Below are 18624 nucleotides of genomic sequence, written 5' to 3' on the forward strand. Positions count from 1 at the left end.
GATCCAGTTTCTAGGCCAGATGATCTTCCATCCGTTCAGTGCAGAATTGACCCGTCACACAATTCTCGTCTCGAACGGCGCGTACGCTTCATCTCCTACCATTCCTCCTCCCTGCCTATTTCTTCTCTTCGACGAGCTCGACTTGCTGAGGGAGTGTGCGCTGCTACTGCTGCTACTCGTCGCCACTCAATGCATGCGCTGTGAATCTTCCGATGCGTGCCTTCGCGCCCAAGAGCCTGGTGCGTGCCACTCCACTGCTGCCAGAGCGTCGTGTCCTTGCGCGCGCGCCGTCCTGGCCAGAGAGCAGCCCCGGCCTGCGAAGACGACTGCTAGTCAAGGTGGGCACCAACAAAGAGCCGGGCTTGAAGGATGCGTGGTTCAGTCGTACCGGCCCACTTGGGTCGCCGCCCGGTGAGGAAGGACAGGATAACTGCTTAGACTACAAGAAAAACGATGAGCGGACTGTGAAGCTGGGCAAAAGTATGGAATGATTTTTTTTTCCCTAATCTGCGGTTTCTTTGGCGTGGACGTTGCAGTTACTGACGAGGGCATGAACGTACAGCCATACGCATCCTACAGGAACGCCTGCCATCGCTGCTAATCACGCCCTTGCCACAGGAGATTCTGTCACCACAGATTACGCTCCGACTCTTCCCCTCGACGCATCCACACCTACCGACCGTGACGGGCAAGATCGCATACACGGCCGCGCTGTGGACTTCGCCCGTGGCATGGGGCCGCGTGCCTGTGCTAGGTAATGTGAAGCTTATCATCCTCTCGGAGCGCATGGTGAAGACGGGTTGCGGCCCTACCGCGACAGCGGGACAGGAGAAGCTCATCGTGCGCTGGAAGACATGTCCGAAGGGCAAGGCCAACGGCGTTGTATCCAGCATTGACAAGATTGCCGAGTGGGTTGGAGGGGACGACGGCCGCGCTGTGGACAAGGACAAAGAGTTTCACGGTATTTTCATGTTCGAGTTTGACGAGGAAGGCCGCATCCTCACGCACGTCATTGAACATGCTGAAGAGGGCGGTCTGTGGGATCGCACGACAAAGGTTATCTCGGTGACGGATTGGTTGCTGGGCCGGGCTTGGGGAAAGAAGGAGGAAGAACAGCCTGGCCTTGCGTTAGGATGTCTAGAGGGAGGCACGCGTAGGGACAGGCGGTGATGTTTGAATGTGTACGATAGGTGTGATGATGGTCCAACCCTGCCTTACGGGTAGAGGACGTGCTTGTGTTTCTGCATTCTCGTGTGTTCTCAAATTGCAAAGGGATGATGCATGGCGTTCTAGCGAAGTGCTTCTTGGAGTTGGTAGGTCGCGCTACGCTTTCTTCTCTTGCTCCTGGGACGGATGGGGCGGGAAAGTGCAGCTTTGGCATCTCTTGTGGTAACCTCTCGCCTCCAAATGTGCGATTTTGAGAGAAGAAGAAATAATGGAATCACAAACATCTTCGCTCATCGAGTTTTGACTTTGGGACAGTACATACAACCGGAACATTTGCTACTCTCATTGAGACCTGTTCAGATTCTGTTTCCTCTACTGATGGGAAACTTATTAAAACTCTGACGCAGTATACGCCTGTATGGCCTTGTGCTCAATGCCCATTGGCAGATCTTGAAGTCTTTCTCGAGAAAGTTTAAGGGACCGATGGCTCATGAGCGTTGAGGAAGACCGGTGCCAGCGGGAAGCGCATCTTAACGGTTGACTGGGTTTGGACAACATTGGTCTGGGAATGGCACGACTTGGCACGCGGTGACACTGCATGCGCGCATGCGAGGCTGCCAGCTGTCGAACGTTGAGACTTGAGCCATTGTGCGCGTAGGGCTCGCCTGTGCTAGCCTGGCCGTCTCTCAGCCTTGTCTGCCTGTGGGAGAGGAGCACCAGAGAGCCGGGCTCGAACGCATCCTGCGTAGAAAGACCGTGGCATCATGGAGACGTAATCCTGCGAAGCTGACACGGGATGCTTCAGCTACGTGTGTACAGAGTCGAATGGATTGTACAGATGAAAGGCTTGGTAGCCCGCTCCTCCACGGCTCATGGGGGGAGCTTGAGGACTCACATGCGAGGCCCTTCATAACGGTTCGAATATCACATTCTTCGGGTGAGTCCTCCGCTGCTTCGCTGGGACACGTCTATCGTCAAAGGAGCCCATGTCCATGTAGAAGCGTGCATAATCTAGATTTCAACAGCGGGAGATGAACATGTTTGCAAACTGCAAGCCGGGATCACCAGACTGCGTGCTCGCTTGCCGACAGATTCACGATGTTCGTCACAGCCAGCCCCTCTCGAGCAATGGTAACGGAAGTAGCAGCACGACTCAAACGCTGACACCACCCGCGACAACGCCGGCAACAGTACAAGATAGCGACCTCGACGAGAAGCAGCAAAGCGCGCAGCATTGCACTTCGGCGAGGGCCCAGCCGGCGAGAGCAAGGCTCGAGCCGTCGGTCGAAGGCGGCAGTGATCACGTTCACCAGCATGGGTCCGATTGGGCGAGCTGCCTACGAACTGGCTGCGGAGCCTGACGCATGTCGAAAGTGTGTCGTGACTTCATTCGTCGTCGCGGCCCGTTAGCCTCGTCCTTTCAAGCTCGAGGAGAAAAAAAAACCCGCCATCGACAAAATTGCACGGCGACGAACGAGAAGCGTGGCCCATGCGCGGGGGCGGGCTCGCGAGGGGGGCAGCCTGGCTGAAACCTCTTTGGGGCTGTCGTGCGGGACGATGGACGCGCCGGCTGCGTTCGGAGGGCGGTGTTGTGCAACTGGGCGGACGTCGCCGCAGGCGACCAGACGAAGGCAGTGAGTGGTGTGTGTCTGCGCTGGCGACGGAAGCCAGGTCTGCCAGGCGGTGGCGCGACGAAAGCGAAAGGGTAGTGTACAGACAGAGCCCGAGAGACGGGGGGGCGCGACAAGGCGCTCTGTCAGTGGTTGGGAGCTCCCACGCACCAAGCCCCCCCCTAGGATCAGTGAGCCCCCCCTCGCGGCACCTCGCAGCTCCTCTGGGCCCTTCGCGGTGCCAGGCTAGGCCCGGCAAGGGAGCTGCAGAAGCCGCCGCTCGGAGCAACCAGCACCAGCACTTCCCAGCACAAAGCACCAGCACCAGGGTGGTTGGTGATCTCCAAACTCGCAGCTTACACAACACCACAAACCCGTAAAAAAATCCTGTCCTTCGGCCTGCACGGCTTTGCGTCAGCTTCTCTTTCGCACTCGTCAAAAACTCTCCTTGCCTCACGGTTCCAGAAGCACCGGCGAGCAGCGACTGGCACACCCACGCAAACAGCAGCGGCGGCCTGGCTGGCCGCTTTCTGGGTAACGTCACTCGGTAGCTCCCATCGAGACTCATTCGTCCCCCATCGACTCCGCGCACGCAGTTCCCGCCGGAAGAGGCCACGTCGAGCGTAATGGCGAACTCGGGCATAGGTATAGCACGCTTCCGAGCATTCCAACGCACCTGCTGTAACCGCCGTGCTGCGGAAGCACAACACGACAACACATTTGGACAGAGGCTGACCCAGACCGCGTGTTTCTAGGGGACCATCCCAGCCTCAATCTGACCCCGGAGGAGAAGCAATTGTTTGGGCGCCTGTTCAAACAAGCAGACACGAAGGGGGATGGCATCGTCACCGGCGAGGTCGCCGTCTCGCTGTTCCCTAAGGCGAAGCTGTCGGAGACCACCCTAGGAGAGGTACGGCTGGGCTCGCCTTTGGCCCGCCCTCGTACAATCGGACTGTGCTGACGTCGTGATCGCAGATATGGGCTATGGCAGACACGGAAAACCGCGGCTTTCTGCTGCAGGAGGACTTTGCAAAAGCCATGCGTCTCATTGGACATTTTCAGGCAAGACCGACGCAGCAGCTCACCAGCGATTTGACCATGAGGCGTACGTACACGGCGCGGTTCGCGTCTTGCTTAGAGCACAGAGTCAGAAAGCTAACGGGCGTGTTTCGCAGCTTGTCCTCCGGGCTATCCCAAGTTTGAAGGCATCAACATGGCTCCTGGCGCATCCTTTGATGAGCTCGGCTCGCCAGTGGCACCACCCGGCTATCCGCCTACGGGCATTCAACCTCAGAACAGCGGTTCGGTGCGAGTGCCTCCCCTGACTCCCGACAAGGTCGCCGACTACACGCGCTTGTTCGAGAGTGTGGTCCCCAAGCCCGGTGGCACTTTGGATGGTACGTGAGCATGCGCGAAGAGAGCACACATGCCAGACAGCTAACATCCGGGTTTAGGCGAGAAGGCACGCATGTTCTTCCAACGATCCGGCCTTCCGAACATGGTCCTCGCCCAGGTGTGGAACCTGGCGGATACAGAGCAGCGAAGTGCCCTCTCCCTCTCCGAGTTCATAATAGCCATGCACCTCTTGGCCTCCTATCGCAGCGGCGCGATCACTTCCCTACCGACCACGCTACCACCCGGTTTGATCGAGGCTGCGTCGCGACGTCCGACACAGGCGGCAGCCATCCCAAGGCAGTTCAGCGGACAGAACGCGGCGCGCACCTCTAGCCCCCTTGCACGGCAGGCCTTTGGTCCGCCGCCAGCGGCGCCGCCTCAGCCTGAATGGATCATCGGCCCAGCAGAAAAACAAGGTTTTGATACGCTATTCAACCGTCTGGACACGCAGAACCTGGGCTACATCAGTGGTGCGCAAGCTGTCGACTTCTTCAGCCAATCCGAGCTGCCACAGGAGAGCTTGGCTGCGATCTGGGACCTTGCAACCATCCGAGGACAAGACCAGCTCAACCGAGACGAGTTTGCCGTAGCAATGTACCTCATACGAGATCAGAGAGGAAAGGCGAAGCCGGACCTGCCGCCCCAATTGCCCCCCAACCTCATTCCACCCAGCTTGCGTGGTCAGGTGAAGACTGCCATCCCACCTCCGCAACCTGCCGGTTACGCCCCACCTCCAGCGCAAGCCCAGAAGCCGCCATCAGCTGCTGAAGATCTGTTCGGTCTCGACGCTCTGTCCACATCGCCAACCCAACCCACTCAGCCCATGCAACAGCAGACCACGGGTGGCTCAGGAAGCATTCCACGCCCCTACGATGATCCGTTCGCCTCAAAGGGCCACGGCTCGCCAACAACCCAGAACTTTACTCCTTCAGCACGTGGAACGACTTCACACTTCAAGCCGTTCGTCCCGACTTCCTCATTTGGACAGGGTCTTACTACACAAAACACTGGCGGCTCTGGATCATCCTCGCAAGCCCAAAGTCGTGATTTCAGACCGGCACCCGTCTCGGCTATGGACGACCTGCTGGGAGACAATGATGAGAGCAGCAAGAAAATTTCGAACGAGGCGTCCGAGCTTGCGAACATGTCAAACCAGATCGGCATCTTGCGCAACCAGATGCAGGACGTGCAAAGCAAAAAGTCCACCACCGAGGCTGACTTGGCCAGCACCAATAGCCAAAGACGGGATCTCGAACTGCGACTCTCTCAATTCCGCACGCAGTACGAACAAGAGGTCCGGGCCGTCAAGGAACTCGAGGAGCAACTTGAGACTTCGCGGAAGGAAACCCGGCGCATTCAGCAGGACCTTGCCCTGCTCGAGGCTGGATATCAAGATTTACAGGCCCAACACCGATCCGCGCTTTCCGCTCTGGAGAACGAACGACGTGAGAACGCGAGCCTGAAGGAGAGGATGCGAGTGGTCAACTCTGAGGTGGCGCAGCTCAAGCCAGCCCTAGAGAAGCTGAAGAACGAGACTCGTCACGAGAAGGGTTTGGTCTCCATCAACAAGAAGCAGCTTGAGAGAAGCGAGACCGAACGTGACTCCATCAAGGCAGAGATGGAGGATCTAAACCGCTCCGTTTCGGAGGCTGCCAAAGTACCCCTTCCTGACCAGAGCTCGTCCGGTATGACCAGCCCAACTCCATCCACGACAAGCGCAAAAGGCAACCCTTTCTTCCGCAAGTCGCCGCAGCAGTCTTTCGACAACACCATGAGCCCTGCTGGCTTCCAACGCGCAGCGGCCGGGAAGGAGTCGCCTAACATAACGAACATCTTCGGTCCATCCTTCGGCGGCACACCTGTTACCAGCCCTCCTGCGACTTCCTTCCGATCCGAGGCTTTCTCCACAGCACCAGAGCCGTCCGTGACCTCGTCCGAGCCTGGTTTTCCAACGCCATCCGCGTCGCCTCACCCCAGTGAGGCGCCAGCACCACCAGCGTCGCGCCAGATCACGTCGAACGATCTGCCACTTGCTGTCAGTCATCTGGACACAGCGGCATCCTCCGTTCGTGTGGAGACACCAGCGAGCAGGTACAATGGCGCCGAAACGCCGACCAATGCCGGCTCATCGTCGCCCGCCCCTGCCACTGCGGACAGGCCCAGCGCTAGTCGTCACGACACTCAAGCCAGCACTGGTGCAGCCATCTTCGACCGCGCAGCATCGCCTGTGGCCAGCACAACCAGCGACACCTCACGCGGCAAGAAGAATGACTTCTTCAGTAGTCTGGGCAACAGTGTTCCTGGTTCCTTCCCCGGCGACGTGACGTCCCCGATCGAAGCGAATAAGACGGGCGAGAGCGCCTTAAGCGATCGCAGTAAGCAGAGCGGTACACGTTCGGACCCGTTCTCCTTCTCAGCTCGACAGGATACATCGAAGAGCGACTTTGACTCTGCGTTTGCAGGTGTAGCAAGCGCAAAGGCAGTTAACCGTCAGGTCACTGGCTCTTCACAAGGTGATGGTAGCATACCGAAGAGCAAATTCGACTCGGAGTTCCCGCCCATTCAAACCCACGACGAGGATGAGTCAGACTCCGATGATGACGTGCAGGGTTTTGGCGACAGCTTCACACAGGCATCACCTCCGCGACAAACAACTGGTCCCAAAGATCAACAGAAGGAGGCTGTTGGCGGTAGCAGCTTCTTCGGTATGCAGCCACCGGCTTCCGAACTCCCCCGTCCGGATGCACAGAAATCCCCTCCATCGTACAACACGGCTAGTGGCGGGCGTGTGGGCTCTCAGGACTTCCCCCCAGAGTTTGGCGGTCTCCTTCCGTCACGTGAAAATCCTCTCTCGTCAACCTCACAGGAAGCACAATTGCCTTCTGTCGGCACACGAGGTGATGCACTGTTTGGTAGCAGCTCGACAGCCAGCAAGAGCGTTTCCGCCGCTCCAACCTCTACTTTCAGCACGTTCTCAAGCTCACCACCGCCGAAGACAGGTACTCCAGCTTCAACGGCGGGCACGCACTCTGAGGCGTTCCACTCTGCTCCAACGCATCCAAACACGGAGCGCGACTCCAGCTCCACGCAAAAATCTGGCGCTGGCTTCCAGGATGACTTCAACTCAGGCTTTGATGATCTCCCGGAGGCCAAGGACGACGACGATGACCCCAACGATGACTTCGTGTTTGGAAGCCAACATCATGGTCAGGCTGATGACGACTGGAACCCTCACTTCGACTCCCCTATTGCGAGCAAGACGGCAACGATGCAGTCTGAACGAACCCCCACCGTGGGTCAGTCCTCGAAGGCCAGTGGCTTCAACGACTTCGATGACTTCGAGTCCTCATTTAAACCACTGAGTCAGCCAGCAGCCACATCTGGCAGCAAGACTACAAATGACGACTGGGACGACATGTTCAAGAACATCGGCTCCGAAAGCAATGCAGGCAAAAACAGCGGTGTGGCAGGTGGATTTGGGGACGAACCCCTACCTGCCGCGCCTATGCCCCCAGCGCCCATGGCACCCGAGGCACCCGAACCCCCCAAATTGGGACGCTCGATTACGGAGAGCAGCGTCAATGACGTGGAGGACGTGAAGAAACTCGTCAACATGGGCTTCCCGCGACAACTAGCGGTGAATGCGCTTGAGAAGTATGATTATGATTTTAACAAGGTGAGTTTTGTTCTCTCTTTGCCGATGTGAAGAGAAGTCGGTTTGGCTAATTCTGTGCAGGCACTTGAACATTTGACCAAGGGTGGCCGCGCCTGAACATGCGCGTCTCATATCCTCTACATACTCGCTTCTTTCTTGCAAAATGGCGGATACCCTCTTCTTGACTATTCATTTCACCTTTTACACCCTCATGCGTTGGACAAAACGACAGAAACATATCAGCAAAAATTGGTCATTCTCTGTTATCGCCCTTTTCTTTTCCCTTTCAAAATTTGTTCTTGATGTGGCCTTTTAGCGAGCATTTGTACGGCCGGCTTGAATCCTTTCCTTCTAGCCCTATTTTTTCTCGGCTCGTTTTGACCCATTTCACCATATGTCGTCAATGCTGGAAAATATATGCCTCCCCTCATCCAACTCTCTTTTTTCATTTTGTTGCGTGAGCGCATCTTGTCATATTTGTATGGTAATCTTTGTTCTGTGGCTTTTTCCTCGGTCGCACATGCAAGCAAAAATAGGGATTGGATTGGGGACGGGAATGGGTCAGCCTTGTTTTCTTGTTGATTCCGTAGTGCACATAATGACATGAATGGGTTTCTGCAAACTTGAATGTAGGGTTCTATACCGTGTCTCTTCTCCCACTGCGATTTGGTGCTTTCAATTGAGATAGTCTGGAACGATTTTTTTTTTTTGTATTGAAAAAAAAAAGGGGCTTTTCTCTTCTTCACCTTAATTGCCACCTAGGCAAGGTTTATGATGGGAAACGGCAAACGTTTCCCCTTCTCGTCATCGTCGACATGTCACGCTGGCTAGTCCAAGAGGTTTCTTGTCTCGATCCTTCACACATGTCGTTGCGTCCGACGTAAAGATTCTGGCAAGTCAATTAAATTTGGTTTATGGTTTTAGGCGTATAAAGCCTCTCTTGTGCTTGGAATTTTTTTGCTTCTTTCTTAGCAAGGCATAGTTACATCCCATGTAGCTCAAGCATCTTTCCAGACTTCCTTTGCAATCTCAACCTCGAGCCTTACCTTGGCCCACTGCTCCTCCTGGCTAAGATCGTTGCCCTCGTACGTGCTACTGAAGCCACACTGGTGGCTCAGACACAGCTGTTCGAGACCCTTGGGGCAGAACTTGGCCGCCTCGTGCAGCCGCGCGATGATGTGAGCTTTGTCGTCCAGCTCAGGCTTCTTCGAGCACATCAGCCCCAAAACAACCACCTTGTTCTCCGGCAGGAACCTGAGCGGCGCAAAGTCGCCGGACCGCGCATCGTCGTACTCGAGAAAGTAGGCGTCCACGTTCAGGTGGCGGAAGAGCACCTCGGCGACGGGCTCGTAGCCACCGGCGGCGAACCAACGCGACTTGTAGTTGCCTCTGCACAGGTGGATGCCGACCTTGAGGTCGTCCGGCTTCTTGGACAGCGCCGCGTTGATCAGCTCGGCGTACTTCCTCGTCAGCGCCGCCGGGTCCTCGTTGCGGGCCGCCACGTCGGCGCGCATCTTTGCGTCGCACAGGTAGGCCAGGTTTGTGTCGTCGAGCTGGACGAAGCGGCAGCCGGCCTCGTACAGGGCCTGGATCTCCTCCTGGTACACCTTGGCCAGGTCGTCGAAGAAGGGGTCCAGGTCCGGGTAGGACTCGATGTCGATGCTCGACCGTCCGCCGCGGAAGTGCAGCATCGTCGGCGACGGAATGCAGACCTTGATGGTCGCATCGCTCGCCCCGGTCTCCTTCAGCGCCGCCGCAAGGAACTTGTAGTCCTCCACCTGGATCGGCCTGTCGTGCTTCAACTTGCCCTTCACGACCAACCTCGGCGGACCGAAGCCGTTCGGGCCCTGGCTGGTCGACTCGAGGTAGCCCACCACGTCGACGCCGGAGACCTGCTTCAGAAAGTCGAGGTGGAAGTACTCGCGGCGGAACTCGCCGTCGGTCACGCTCCGGATGCCGTTGGCCAATTCCTGCCGGACCAGCGCCGCGATCTCGGTGTCTTCAATCTTGCGCAGCGCATCTGCCGTATTTGCGTCCGCGCTCTGCTTCTGCCTGGCCTCTTTGATGGCTTGCGGTCGAAGGAATGACCCCACGTGGTCGGCGCGATATACGCCAAAGGGAAGAGACATGGCTTGTTTGTTCGATCCGGCAAGACAACGCCGCCTGACGACGTCCACTGGGTGGCGATCTCAAATCAGACTGTCCGAGATGGGCGTCTAAGAATTGAGCCTGCTTCGAACGCAGGTTCGGGCGACGAAGAGGGGACAAAAAAATGCTAGAAAGGCACGGCTATTCTCGGCTGTTCACCACGTATGTACGATGGAGGTTCTTTTTTTTTTTTCTCCAATGATGCAATGGCAAGGATGGTCGTTCTTTTATCACGACAGCTGGACACGAGGGAAGCTCGCCTTTGTAGGAAGACGGCTGCAGTGTGGGCTCTGGATTTAAATTTGACGACTACGTTCGGCTAATGGGTATTCATCTCCTTTGAAGCACAAGTATCACCTCGTGACCCACCTTAGAGTATGAAGTGGCGCCCGAGACTGGAGCAAAAGGTTTGGCGCATCGAGGTTGGAGGAGGAACGTCGTTTCCTGAGAGGGTCGCCTTTCGGCAGTTGATGGACGGATAGCGGAAAATGCGTGTACGTACGGTACTTTTTGGCACCTTTTTTTTCGCCCTCTCGGATTGGCGGTCCGGCATTAGTCAACTTAGTCTCCCGAACTTAACGTGCTTGTCTCATCTTACTTGATGGCAGGCCAAGATCATGATAAGCACACATGGTTGTACACTGTCGACGTTGGCGGTCTTGCTCTTTTCCAATTCAGGTCTGAACACTGTGATTGCGAGGCATGGTCCGCCCAACCTCGGTTGATGGGCTGAACGCACTCGTCTATCGATCATCAACTCATCATGCACATGCACTTTTGTCTTATTCATTTTGACCGTGCGGAAGGTTCGCAAGAAGAGCAGAATTTCTCCATGGCAGTGATAAGCAAGCAGCCATGTCGCGAGACGACTACGGCATCATGATACATGGCTTCTTCCGGACGTGTGGCGGGGGCCTTTGCTTGATGGATGCGACTGCTGCGGACGGGAAGTCCTCTGGTATCACCGACGCACTTCCTCATTTCAATGAATTCAAGAGAGAACATGTGCTTCACTCGACTTCCAAGGGTCAGATTTTGAAGGTCAGAATTGGAGTGATGCCGCGAGAAACGTCGAATCGGCGATCATATCACTCGATCGAGACAAAAAAGGGTTTGTGCATTTGCCGTGTGCACATGCCGCATAGTTGGCCGTGGTGATCTGATTACGGGGGTAGCAACCAAAGAAGCTCGTACAATCCGTTATTCAACCTGCACTGTGCACCCCAGAAGGATGTGGAAGGGGGGCTCGTAGGGGGGCGACGACTCACAAACGTGCTGTGAGGAAGACTGAAGAACACACGGAACTAAATCAAACGTATTTCGTATATTAAAGTTTCTTTTTTAACACGTGTAACTCGGGGTAAAGCTTGGGTGTCAATTTTGTCACGATCCAACACAAACACCGATTAAAACGACAAATGCCGTCGAGGAAGGGATAAAGGTATGGGTGGAGGTTGACTTGTGAATGTAATGTACGTCGGAAGTAGCTGACGAAAGCATCCTTTGATGCAAACGCCCGGGCTCAGTCGACGACCTTCAACTTAGCATATGCCGGATGAGATGTGGCCCTTTTGATGGTTGCCAAAGGATCCTTCTTAACGTTCTTCGCAACCTTGACCTCGACGGCGACCTCGTCGATCTCGTCGTTGTTTTCGCAACCTTCATCACCGATATCTTCTGTGACAATTTCTTCCTCAACGTCGTCTTCGAACCGACCACCTTCTAGGAACGTCTTCAACATGCCTTGAGAATAGCCACTGACGAGACTAACTCCCTACTCGTCAGCCAACACGGGAGCTCCGCGTGTGCCATCGGCTAGATTCCAGAATACCAACTCAGGCATCTCGTAGCCCGCCTCGGCATAACGCTTCTTGATACGCTTTGAAAGAAGTAGTCCAACGTTCGTTCCTCTTTTGAGCCGCGTCAAACTGCATGTCGCTAAACACAAAAATGAGCTTGACCATCTCCTCTGGCCTGAGTTTGTTGCTCACCGCCATGGGCAGGGTCAAGTTTTCAAATACGGCAACGAAGTCAGTGTTCATGTCCCAGTTGGATTGAAAGATGTACGCCACTTTGTCCTTAAAGGTCCGATCGTCCCTAGCTCCACCTACCTTCCTAATGCTCGGAGGTTCAGAGAATGTGATGAAGTTACCACCGAACGGGGGATCTACAACTTCAGCAAGAAGGAGCGATAGGCCAACTGCAGAGTCCATCGGACAGCTGTCATCAGGGAATCGTGGCGATAACATTGAAGCCGAGACGTCACAAACAGCGATTGTTGACTCGATCTTGCCGGAGTCCTTGATACGCCGGACAAGCGTTTTCCATTGCCCGTCAAGGAGTTGTTGCTCGGCTAGTCTTTGGACTTGATCCGTTGCGTTCTTGCCGTTATCTCGATCAGACCGGCCAAATGCACGCCTGGCTTTCGATACTAAGGTAGAAGGAAGCAGAGCAGCACCCGAGATCCGTGCCCTCCCTGCAACAACGCGCTCCAGGTAGTTGGCAAAACTCCCCTCGTCCCTGTTTAACAATAGTCCGGAATATCGATCCATGGCCATCGATGGAATGCGATCATACTTGATGTCTCTGAAATTACCTGCGGTAATATCTCGCTCAACAATACCCAGATACTTTCTCAAAGGAGACAGAAGCTTTGATCGAAGCGCGAGACGAGCATGCTTTAGATAAGTGACACGGTCCGTGGTACCTGATGGGCAAACTTCCTTGGCGGGGAAAATCGCTTCTGCTATCGAAGACACGAGGAAGGTCTGCTTGTCATGTGACTCAGCAGGAGAAGGGCACCATTTCGCCGCCAGGGAGATGCTGCGCATTTTGGACGTGGAGGATAAGGCAGCTGCATCCGCTCGAAGCTGAGACGCAAACAGGCGCGCAACTATCAGGTGAAGAGCCTTGAAATTCTTGTTAGATCTTGAGTTGGACGAGTTTTCGCCCTCCACTTGTGTCTCGCCCTCTCCGTTGAACTTCTGCTGAAATCGGAGATGACGAGACGCTTGTCGCTTCTCATGAGCCTCTTTGGCCTTTTTGACATCCCACTCACGCTTGTAAGCTTTCACGGTCTTGCGTAAATCGACATTTAGATTTCCCTCAACATCGCCATCCACTTTGAGCTGGTCGTTCACAGCCAAGAGCAAGATATTGGCAAGGTCCTTCCAGTAACCGTGAGCCACTCCATGTTCGACATCGTTGGACGTTGTATTGGCAGCCATAGGCGCATCTGCAGCAGCCAAGAGGAAGCTTGTACTCTCAAATTGGAAATTTGAGCATTCTTGGACCGCTTTCTCATCAATCATTTCATAACCATCGTCTTCAGCCTCATGCATCCAAACGTGAGCTTTTTGAGTCGTTTTCTCGTCCTTCGACTCTTCATTCTTAATCTTCTTTTCGATCACTGGGCGAGCCAGCCAAAGTAAGTTCGTCAATAGTGTCTGTGGATGATACTCGTACAGCCAACACAGCGCCCTATATGCACCATTTTTATCCGCTTTGCCCAGGTGAATACTGCGAGTATTGAAGATGATCTTAAGTGTCGCGTCTGGATCCACCTCCCAGGCTTCATTGAGCAGTCTCTCAATGTCCTTAGCAGAATTCTTGAGCTCGTAGAAGGCATTGATCAGAGGATTTACTGTCGTGGCATACGCCACATCGGCGTTTTCCGTCAACGTCTTCTTGTTCGCGGCCAAACTCTAAGCATCATCGTCAGCTTTTTCGATCAGAGCGTCTATGAAACGCGTCTTGAGCTCCAATCTCTCCTGACTACTCGACGATGTAGATGCTTTTGCTCCCAGATCTGGTACGTAGACCTTGGCTGGTTTCAAGCTCAACACATATCTCGCAAATTCTTGGTCCGAAGTAAGAAGCTCCTTCGCATATGGCACAAACACAGGAAAATTGGAGTCAAGAATCGAGTGGATCCTTCTCCCCGGCTCTTCTTTTGCCGCGTCAGAAATCTGGTCATCTCGTGCTAGAAACCGAAGACCATCCTCCATAATGCGTGTCGATTGATGGGCAATGTGGATTAGATCTTGCAACAGACTCGAGGTGATGCGAGATATCTCTCGGGCAATTTTTTTATTGGAGTAAAAAAAAGCGTTGATGAGAATGTAAAGATATTCCCTCCGTTTGGAGAGTGGAGGGGGTTAAGAGGCTGAAGATTCATTCCCCAGAGCGCTATGACTCCTGAATTTATCCTCTAGGCAGCACGACTAAACGAAGCCATTCTTATACACCGCCGCTCAAGATAGGAAATCCAGGTGAGCAATAAGCTGCGAAATGGCAGGAAGAAGTGAAATGTGAGAGCGCTGAGCTCTATGAAAGCATGAACGGCTGCAATTCCAGCCGCTGCCATTGAAAATCCTCAAGGTGTACGCGTGCGATGGAGCTGGATGAGGGGGCAGCACGGCAGCCCGTGATCGAACACATACGAACCAGCCCATAGGGCCGTCATCCGCATCTAGCTTTCATTCGATCCAGTCAAGGATTTTGAGTCGTCCCTTGAATAGATTCGGCATGTTTCATTGCTGAAAAGCTTTGTGGCATGTGCAAACTCGCAGTAGAACGCGATCTGATTATCCGTTCCTAACTGTGAGCTTGCGCCACCTCGATCTGGGACACACACGAATGTCATCGGTGCGCTGGGAGAAATAAACAATTTTGACATGTCGTGGGTGAAGCTATGGATGTGAAACTTTAATACTCCGTACATGAAATCGTTGACTATATATTTTTAAGAATTATTCAAGCCAGACGAACCGCCTTTCCACTGCGGAGGACTTTTGACGCTCCGTCACCTCGACTGTTAAATCCACACGTCCTTGCCGTTGTTCTCACTCGAACGTGGGCGCTCTGCACATCGAAACGTTATTGCTTGAGAAGTCATGTGTAAGATGAAGAAGACCGGCTTCACAATCTCAAATGTTCAAGGCATTGTCACTCCGCGTGTCTTGACCAAGCGAGAAACGACCGTCATGGACAGTTATTTGATTTTCCAATCACGCCCTGGAGTTTCCGATCGGGTCTCAAGCGAGCATGAATCTCCTATGATTTGTGAACTAAACTCTACTTTATGACGTGTTCATGCTAATCATAGATCATCTCAGCTTTCTTGTAGATAAAATAGCATAGTGAAAGAGGCTCTTGTGAATGCCAATGTCGAGGTTTGGAACCTCATGATCATCACTTCTCATTTTCACTGTCCCGTCTGGAGTTTGTCCGTACAAGCAAGGATATTAAGATTCAATCCTTTGAACGAGGAGAGAGCAAGGGCCTAATGAAGGGGGTGTGGCGCTTGGTTTGGGGGCAATTTGCCAAAGCTTGTACTCTGGGATTTCTTCGTTGGATCACGCAGCAAAATGCCGTTGTATATTCGCTTCTTTAATTTGCACTCCCTCTAAGAGAAGACGAACTGGCAATGTATGCATATAGGAAGTCTGAAAAAATTCCAAACATCCACTCAAGGGCATCGTATTTGTTTTACAACGTCCTTGTATGTTGAAGGCTAGACTTAATTCCTGAAGGGAATGACATAGCTGACATAAAAGAAGCATCGACTCTTTTAAATTCGGACCTCGGCAGGAGGCTTCACCACTAAAGAAAGTTCGGCCGTATGAGGTCCAGATATTCTTTGATTCTGCAAGGAGGAATTCCTTTATCAGAGTGGACAAGAGACTACGTGATGGCTTCGACATCTCCGAAATATTCCGATTGAACATGTGCCAAGAGCCCTCTTACTTGCAACCAGCATCACGTGCAACCAGACTGATTGCACTCTTGTTCTAAAATCGTGATATATCGCGGCCGAAAGCCCAGTTTAGAAACCTGTGGACATCAGCAAACCGAGAAACGATAAGTTTGGTTTATGACTTACCAGTATGTCGGGATCAGCAAGCGATTACGCCATGAAATACTCTTTGCCAGATAGGCGCCCTTTAAATGTGTTAGTTCCCAATGATCTAGTTCGAACCATTTGCATTACCCTCCATATCAACCACGCGGTCCGGCCAGAAATGTTGCCCACACCTTTTCCACCCTCGAATATCGCCTTTGCACTGCCAAGATAAGCCATGATGCCCAGGTTGCGAAATCTGAATCGAGAGGTTTCACCGTAGAGGTCATTTTTGTTCAGCCTTTTTGCAAGCCATCGAGCCTTCTGGTTTGCGACTTGCGCTGTGGCTGGATACAGCTTGCCCTCGATGACTGAACAGTCCCCAATGGCAAACACGTCTCGTAGATGTGCTTTCATGGGTCCGTGAGGTCCATCAGGTGTGATCAGGACACGCAATCTGTCGTTCGTAACAATGGCGCCAGTCTTTGGATCCTGCATGATATGCCACTGTAGTTGCAAAGCATCCTCAACTTTATCTTTGAAGATGACCTCGTTCGGTGGAAATCGACGAATTGTACTCAGTGCCTTCTGGATAAAGGGGTTCATCATAAGGCCTGTCGACCATATACACATGCCTACGCCCTCATCGATTTCACCCTTGACCTTGAGCGTGAATCCCAGTCTACTAGATCGCAGGTTGCCATCCACAAACGGTAGGCCGGGAGATAATTCTTGAATGGCGCGGGACGTCTTAATTTCGATGCCTCGTCTAGCGAAGTGCTCAGCTGCAAACGATGCAAGTTTACCATCAAACTGTGACAGAACGTTCGGTGAGACGTCGTAAATGGTAATTCTGGTGAATCGTACAAGTCCAGGGTAGATTCTCTTCATGTCCTCGTGAATCAGGTCGTGCAGCTCCGCAGCGAATTCAATGCCAGTCGGCCCTCCGCCGACGACGGCGAAGTGTAGAATCTGCCGTCGAACATCGTCCGGAGTTGTGGGCAATGCTGCGGTCTCGAAGCATTCCAGTAAACGTTTTCGAATCGCACGGGCGTCGCCCACGTCCTTTAAGAAGTTCGCATGCTCTTTCACGCCCTTGATGTTGTAGGTCTGATTGTAGCAGCCAACAGCGATTATGAGCTTGTCGTACTTCAAATCAAACATTTGTCCAGATCGTATCTTGTGTTCCGTTTCTGTCTGAAGCTGCTCTGCGTTTTTGCCAGCATCTCTCGCAGCTGTCTGTGCCAGACCTTGCCGAGGATCGGAAACCGCTTCCTCTATGGTCACGGTCTTATTGAACAAGTCCACATCTTCAGCCCAGCCTTGTATGAAGGATGTTTGATTTCTTCGGCTACGTATTGGCTCAACTGCTGTGCGAAACTCAAGAGTGCCGACCGATGTCGATGCGAGCAGAGGCGTGAAAACAAAGTACGATCGGGGGCTAACCTGGTGACGCAGTTAGAAGGTAGTTGTAGCATGACGCAGAGCATAATTTTGGACTCTCACAATTACTACTTGGTATTTCTTGTGGTCTATTTCTCTTGACAGAGTGTAGCCCGCCCATCCCGAGCCCAGAATGACTATGCGTTCACGAGTGTCTCGATACTTGTCCAACTCTGCAGTAGAGATGGACCTCTTCTGCTCTAGCCTTAAGTCTTCTACGGCATTGATCGTGGTAGTATGCTTGGGAACTGGATAATCTTCGTCGGCCGTAAAGTATCTCACCGAAGCGTGTGGCCTCGAGCTCGCCCAATCAAGCAGCGAAGGTCTTGAGTTGGAGCTCGTTCGTCTGCTCGTAGCTCTGAAAGAAAAAGTCAGAGCATACCGATTGACTGGATTTGCGGCCATCGCATCTGAGTGCAGTCATGATAGCACAAGAGAACATACCCAGTATATAATTTCGCGGATCTTGAGCATGTGCTCCGTCCGACCGCATTCTGAACGCCATGTCTCCGACAAAGCGACACCTACGCCTCTCAATTGGCATAGTACAGTCAGATCAGCGTCATCTTCGGCCCCATGATTTTGTTGTCTTTTCGGGGATTTCCGGACATTGTTGAGGTTCGTGGTTGAGGGAGGTTTCCGCGTTTGCTTGACCGTTTAGTTCGACCTGTCTGAGCTTGGGCTTGGACGTGGACGTCACTCTTCGGCTGCCGGGATGTTTAGGAAACTCGAATCGTTCACACTCACGAGCTAAGTCATGAGGTGTCTGTTGATTTGCGCCAAAACACGCATCAGCAGCTCATCGAAACTCTGCCTTGGTCGTACATACAATCGCTGCGCTATCGCTCATTTGGAGCGCGGGTCAAATGAGCACGACTATCCCACATATACATGGGATCTGCATTTGTGATTCCAGGCATCTTCGTAAGGTAGATAAGGTGCATATATCTACAAGAAGTAGGGCAGCTACAGACCAGCGCAAAAGCACCATCGCCAAATGCCATGGAACACACATGGTTGCCTTGCGATGCCAGGATCCCTCTGATGCAGCCAGAATCTTCAGGCCGATTGTGAGGATGCAAATACAGAAGCATCGTCTTGTTAGTCTAGTTCTGGCAATAAAACAACCCAGCACGCGAAAAAGAGTTATTGAGATCGCACTTTGTGGACGAATTTCAACTTGTGCAAAAGATATAAACATGATTCACCATCAAATCCACGTACTTGAGTCGTATATGCGGGACCCTGATTTCGTTACCTAGCCTCTTCAGCATGCTCGCGTTGACATCGAATGGCTGATCAATTGCCTACTTGAAAGATACAAGATATTAGAGAACAGGGAAGAAAAACTGCAAATAGCTACA

General features: G+C 53.2%; 6 protein-coding genes across 7 annotated transcripts; 2 read left to right on the forward strand and 4 right to left on the reverse strand.

Annotated features, from left to right (window-relative positions):
* The first annotated feature begins 24 nt into the window (after positions 1–24).
* Positions 25–1518, forward strand: PV09_09277 (uncharacterized protein). Its single transcript, XM_016363307.1, has 2 exons — positions 25–480; positions 563–1518. The coding sequence occupies exons 1-2, from the start codon at positions 213–215 to the stop codon at positions 1168–1170; spliced, it is 876 nt and encodes a 291-aa protein (XP_016208867.1). The 5' UTR covers positions 25–212; the 3' UTR covers positions 1171–1518.
* A 1485-nt stretch (positions 1519–3003) lies between these two features.
* On the forward strand, positions 3004–8562 carry PV09_09278 (uncharacterized protein). The gene is made up of 6 exons (XM_016363308.1): positions 3004–3422; positions 3533–3687; positions 3753–3882; positions 3953–4174; positions 4232–7848; positions 7909–8562. Exons 1-6 carry the CDS (start codon positions 3404–3406, stop codon positions 7942–7944), a joined length of 4179 nt encoding a protein of 1392 aa, XP_016208868.1. The 5' UTR covers positions 3004–3403; the 3' UTR covers positions 7945–8562.
* Positions 8563–8714: 152 nt separating this feature from the next.
* Positions 8715–10282, reverse strand: PV09_09279 (uncharacterized protein). The gene has a single exon (XM_016363309.1). The coding sequence runs from the start codon at positions 9954–9956 to the stop codon at positions 8826–8828; it is 1131 nt and encodes a 376-aa protein (XP_016208869.1). The 5' UTR covers positions 9957–10282; the 3' UTR covers positions 8715–8825.
* Positions 10283–11497: 1215 nt separating this feature from the next.
* PV09_09280 (uncharacterized protein) lies at positions 11498–11716 on the reverse strand (the record flags this gene model as incomplete). Its single annotated transcript, XM_016363310.1, has 1 exon — positions 11498–11716. One exon carries the CDS (start codon positions 11714–11716, stop codon positions 11498–11500), a length of 219 nt encoding a protein of 72 aa, XP_016208870.1.
* A 94-nt stretch (positions 11717–11810) lies between these two features.
* Positions 11811–13316, reverse strand: PV09_09281 (uncharacterized protein; the record flags this gene model as incomplete). Its single annotated transcript, XM_016363311.1, has 1 exon — positions 11811–13316. The coding sequence occupies one exon, from the start codon at positions 13314–13316 to the stop codon at positions 11811–11813; it is 1506 nt and encodes a 501-aa protein (XP_016208871.1).
* A 1803-nt stretch (positions 13317–15119) lies between these two features.
* On the reverse strand, positions 15120–18049 carry PV09_09282. 2 transcript variants are annotated; one of them, XM_016363312.1, is made up of 4 exons: positions 17324–18049; positions 15968–17263; positions 15860–15918; positions 15120–15810 (listed from the first exon to the last, which is right to left on the reverse strand). In XM_016363312.1, the coding sequence occupies exons 1-4, from the start codon at positions 17663–17665 to the stop codon at positions 15768–15770; spliced, it is 1740 nt and encodes a 579-aa protein (XP_016208872.1). In that variant the 5' UTR covers positions 17666–18049; the 3' UTR covers positions 15120–15767. The 2 variants fall into 2 exon arrangements, with proteins under 2 accessions (XP_016208872.1, XP_016208873.1); XM_016363313.1 differs by having other exon boundaries at positions 15860–17263.
* Positions 18050–18624: the final 575 nt, after the last annotated feature.

Source organism: Verruconis gallopava, assembly GCF_000836295.1.
Source record: "Verruconis gallopava strain CBS 43764 unplaced genomic scaffold supercont1.60, whole genome shotgun sequence".
Lineage (NCBI taxonomy): Eukaryota > Fungi > Ascomycota > Dothideomycetes > Venturiales > Sympoventuriaceae > Verruconis > Verruconis gallopava.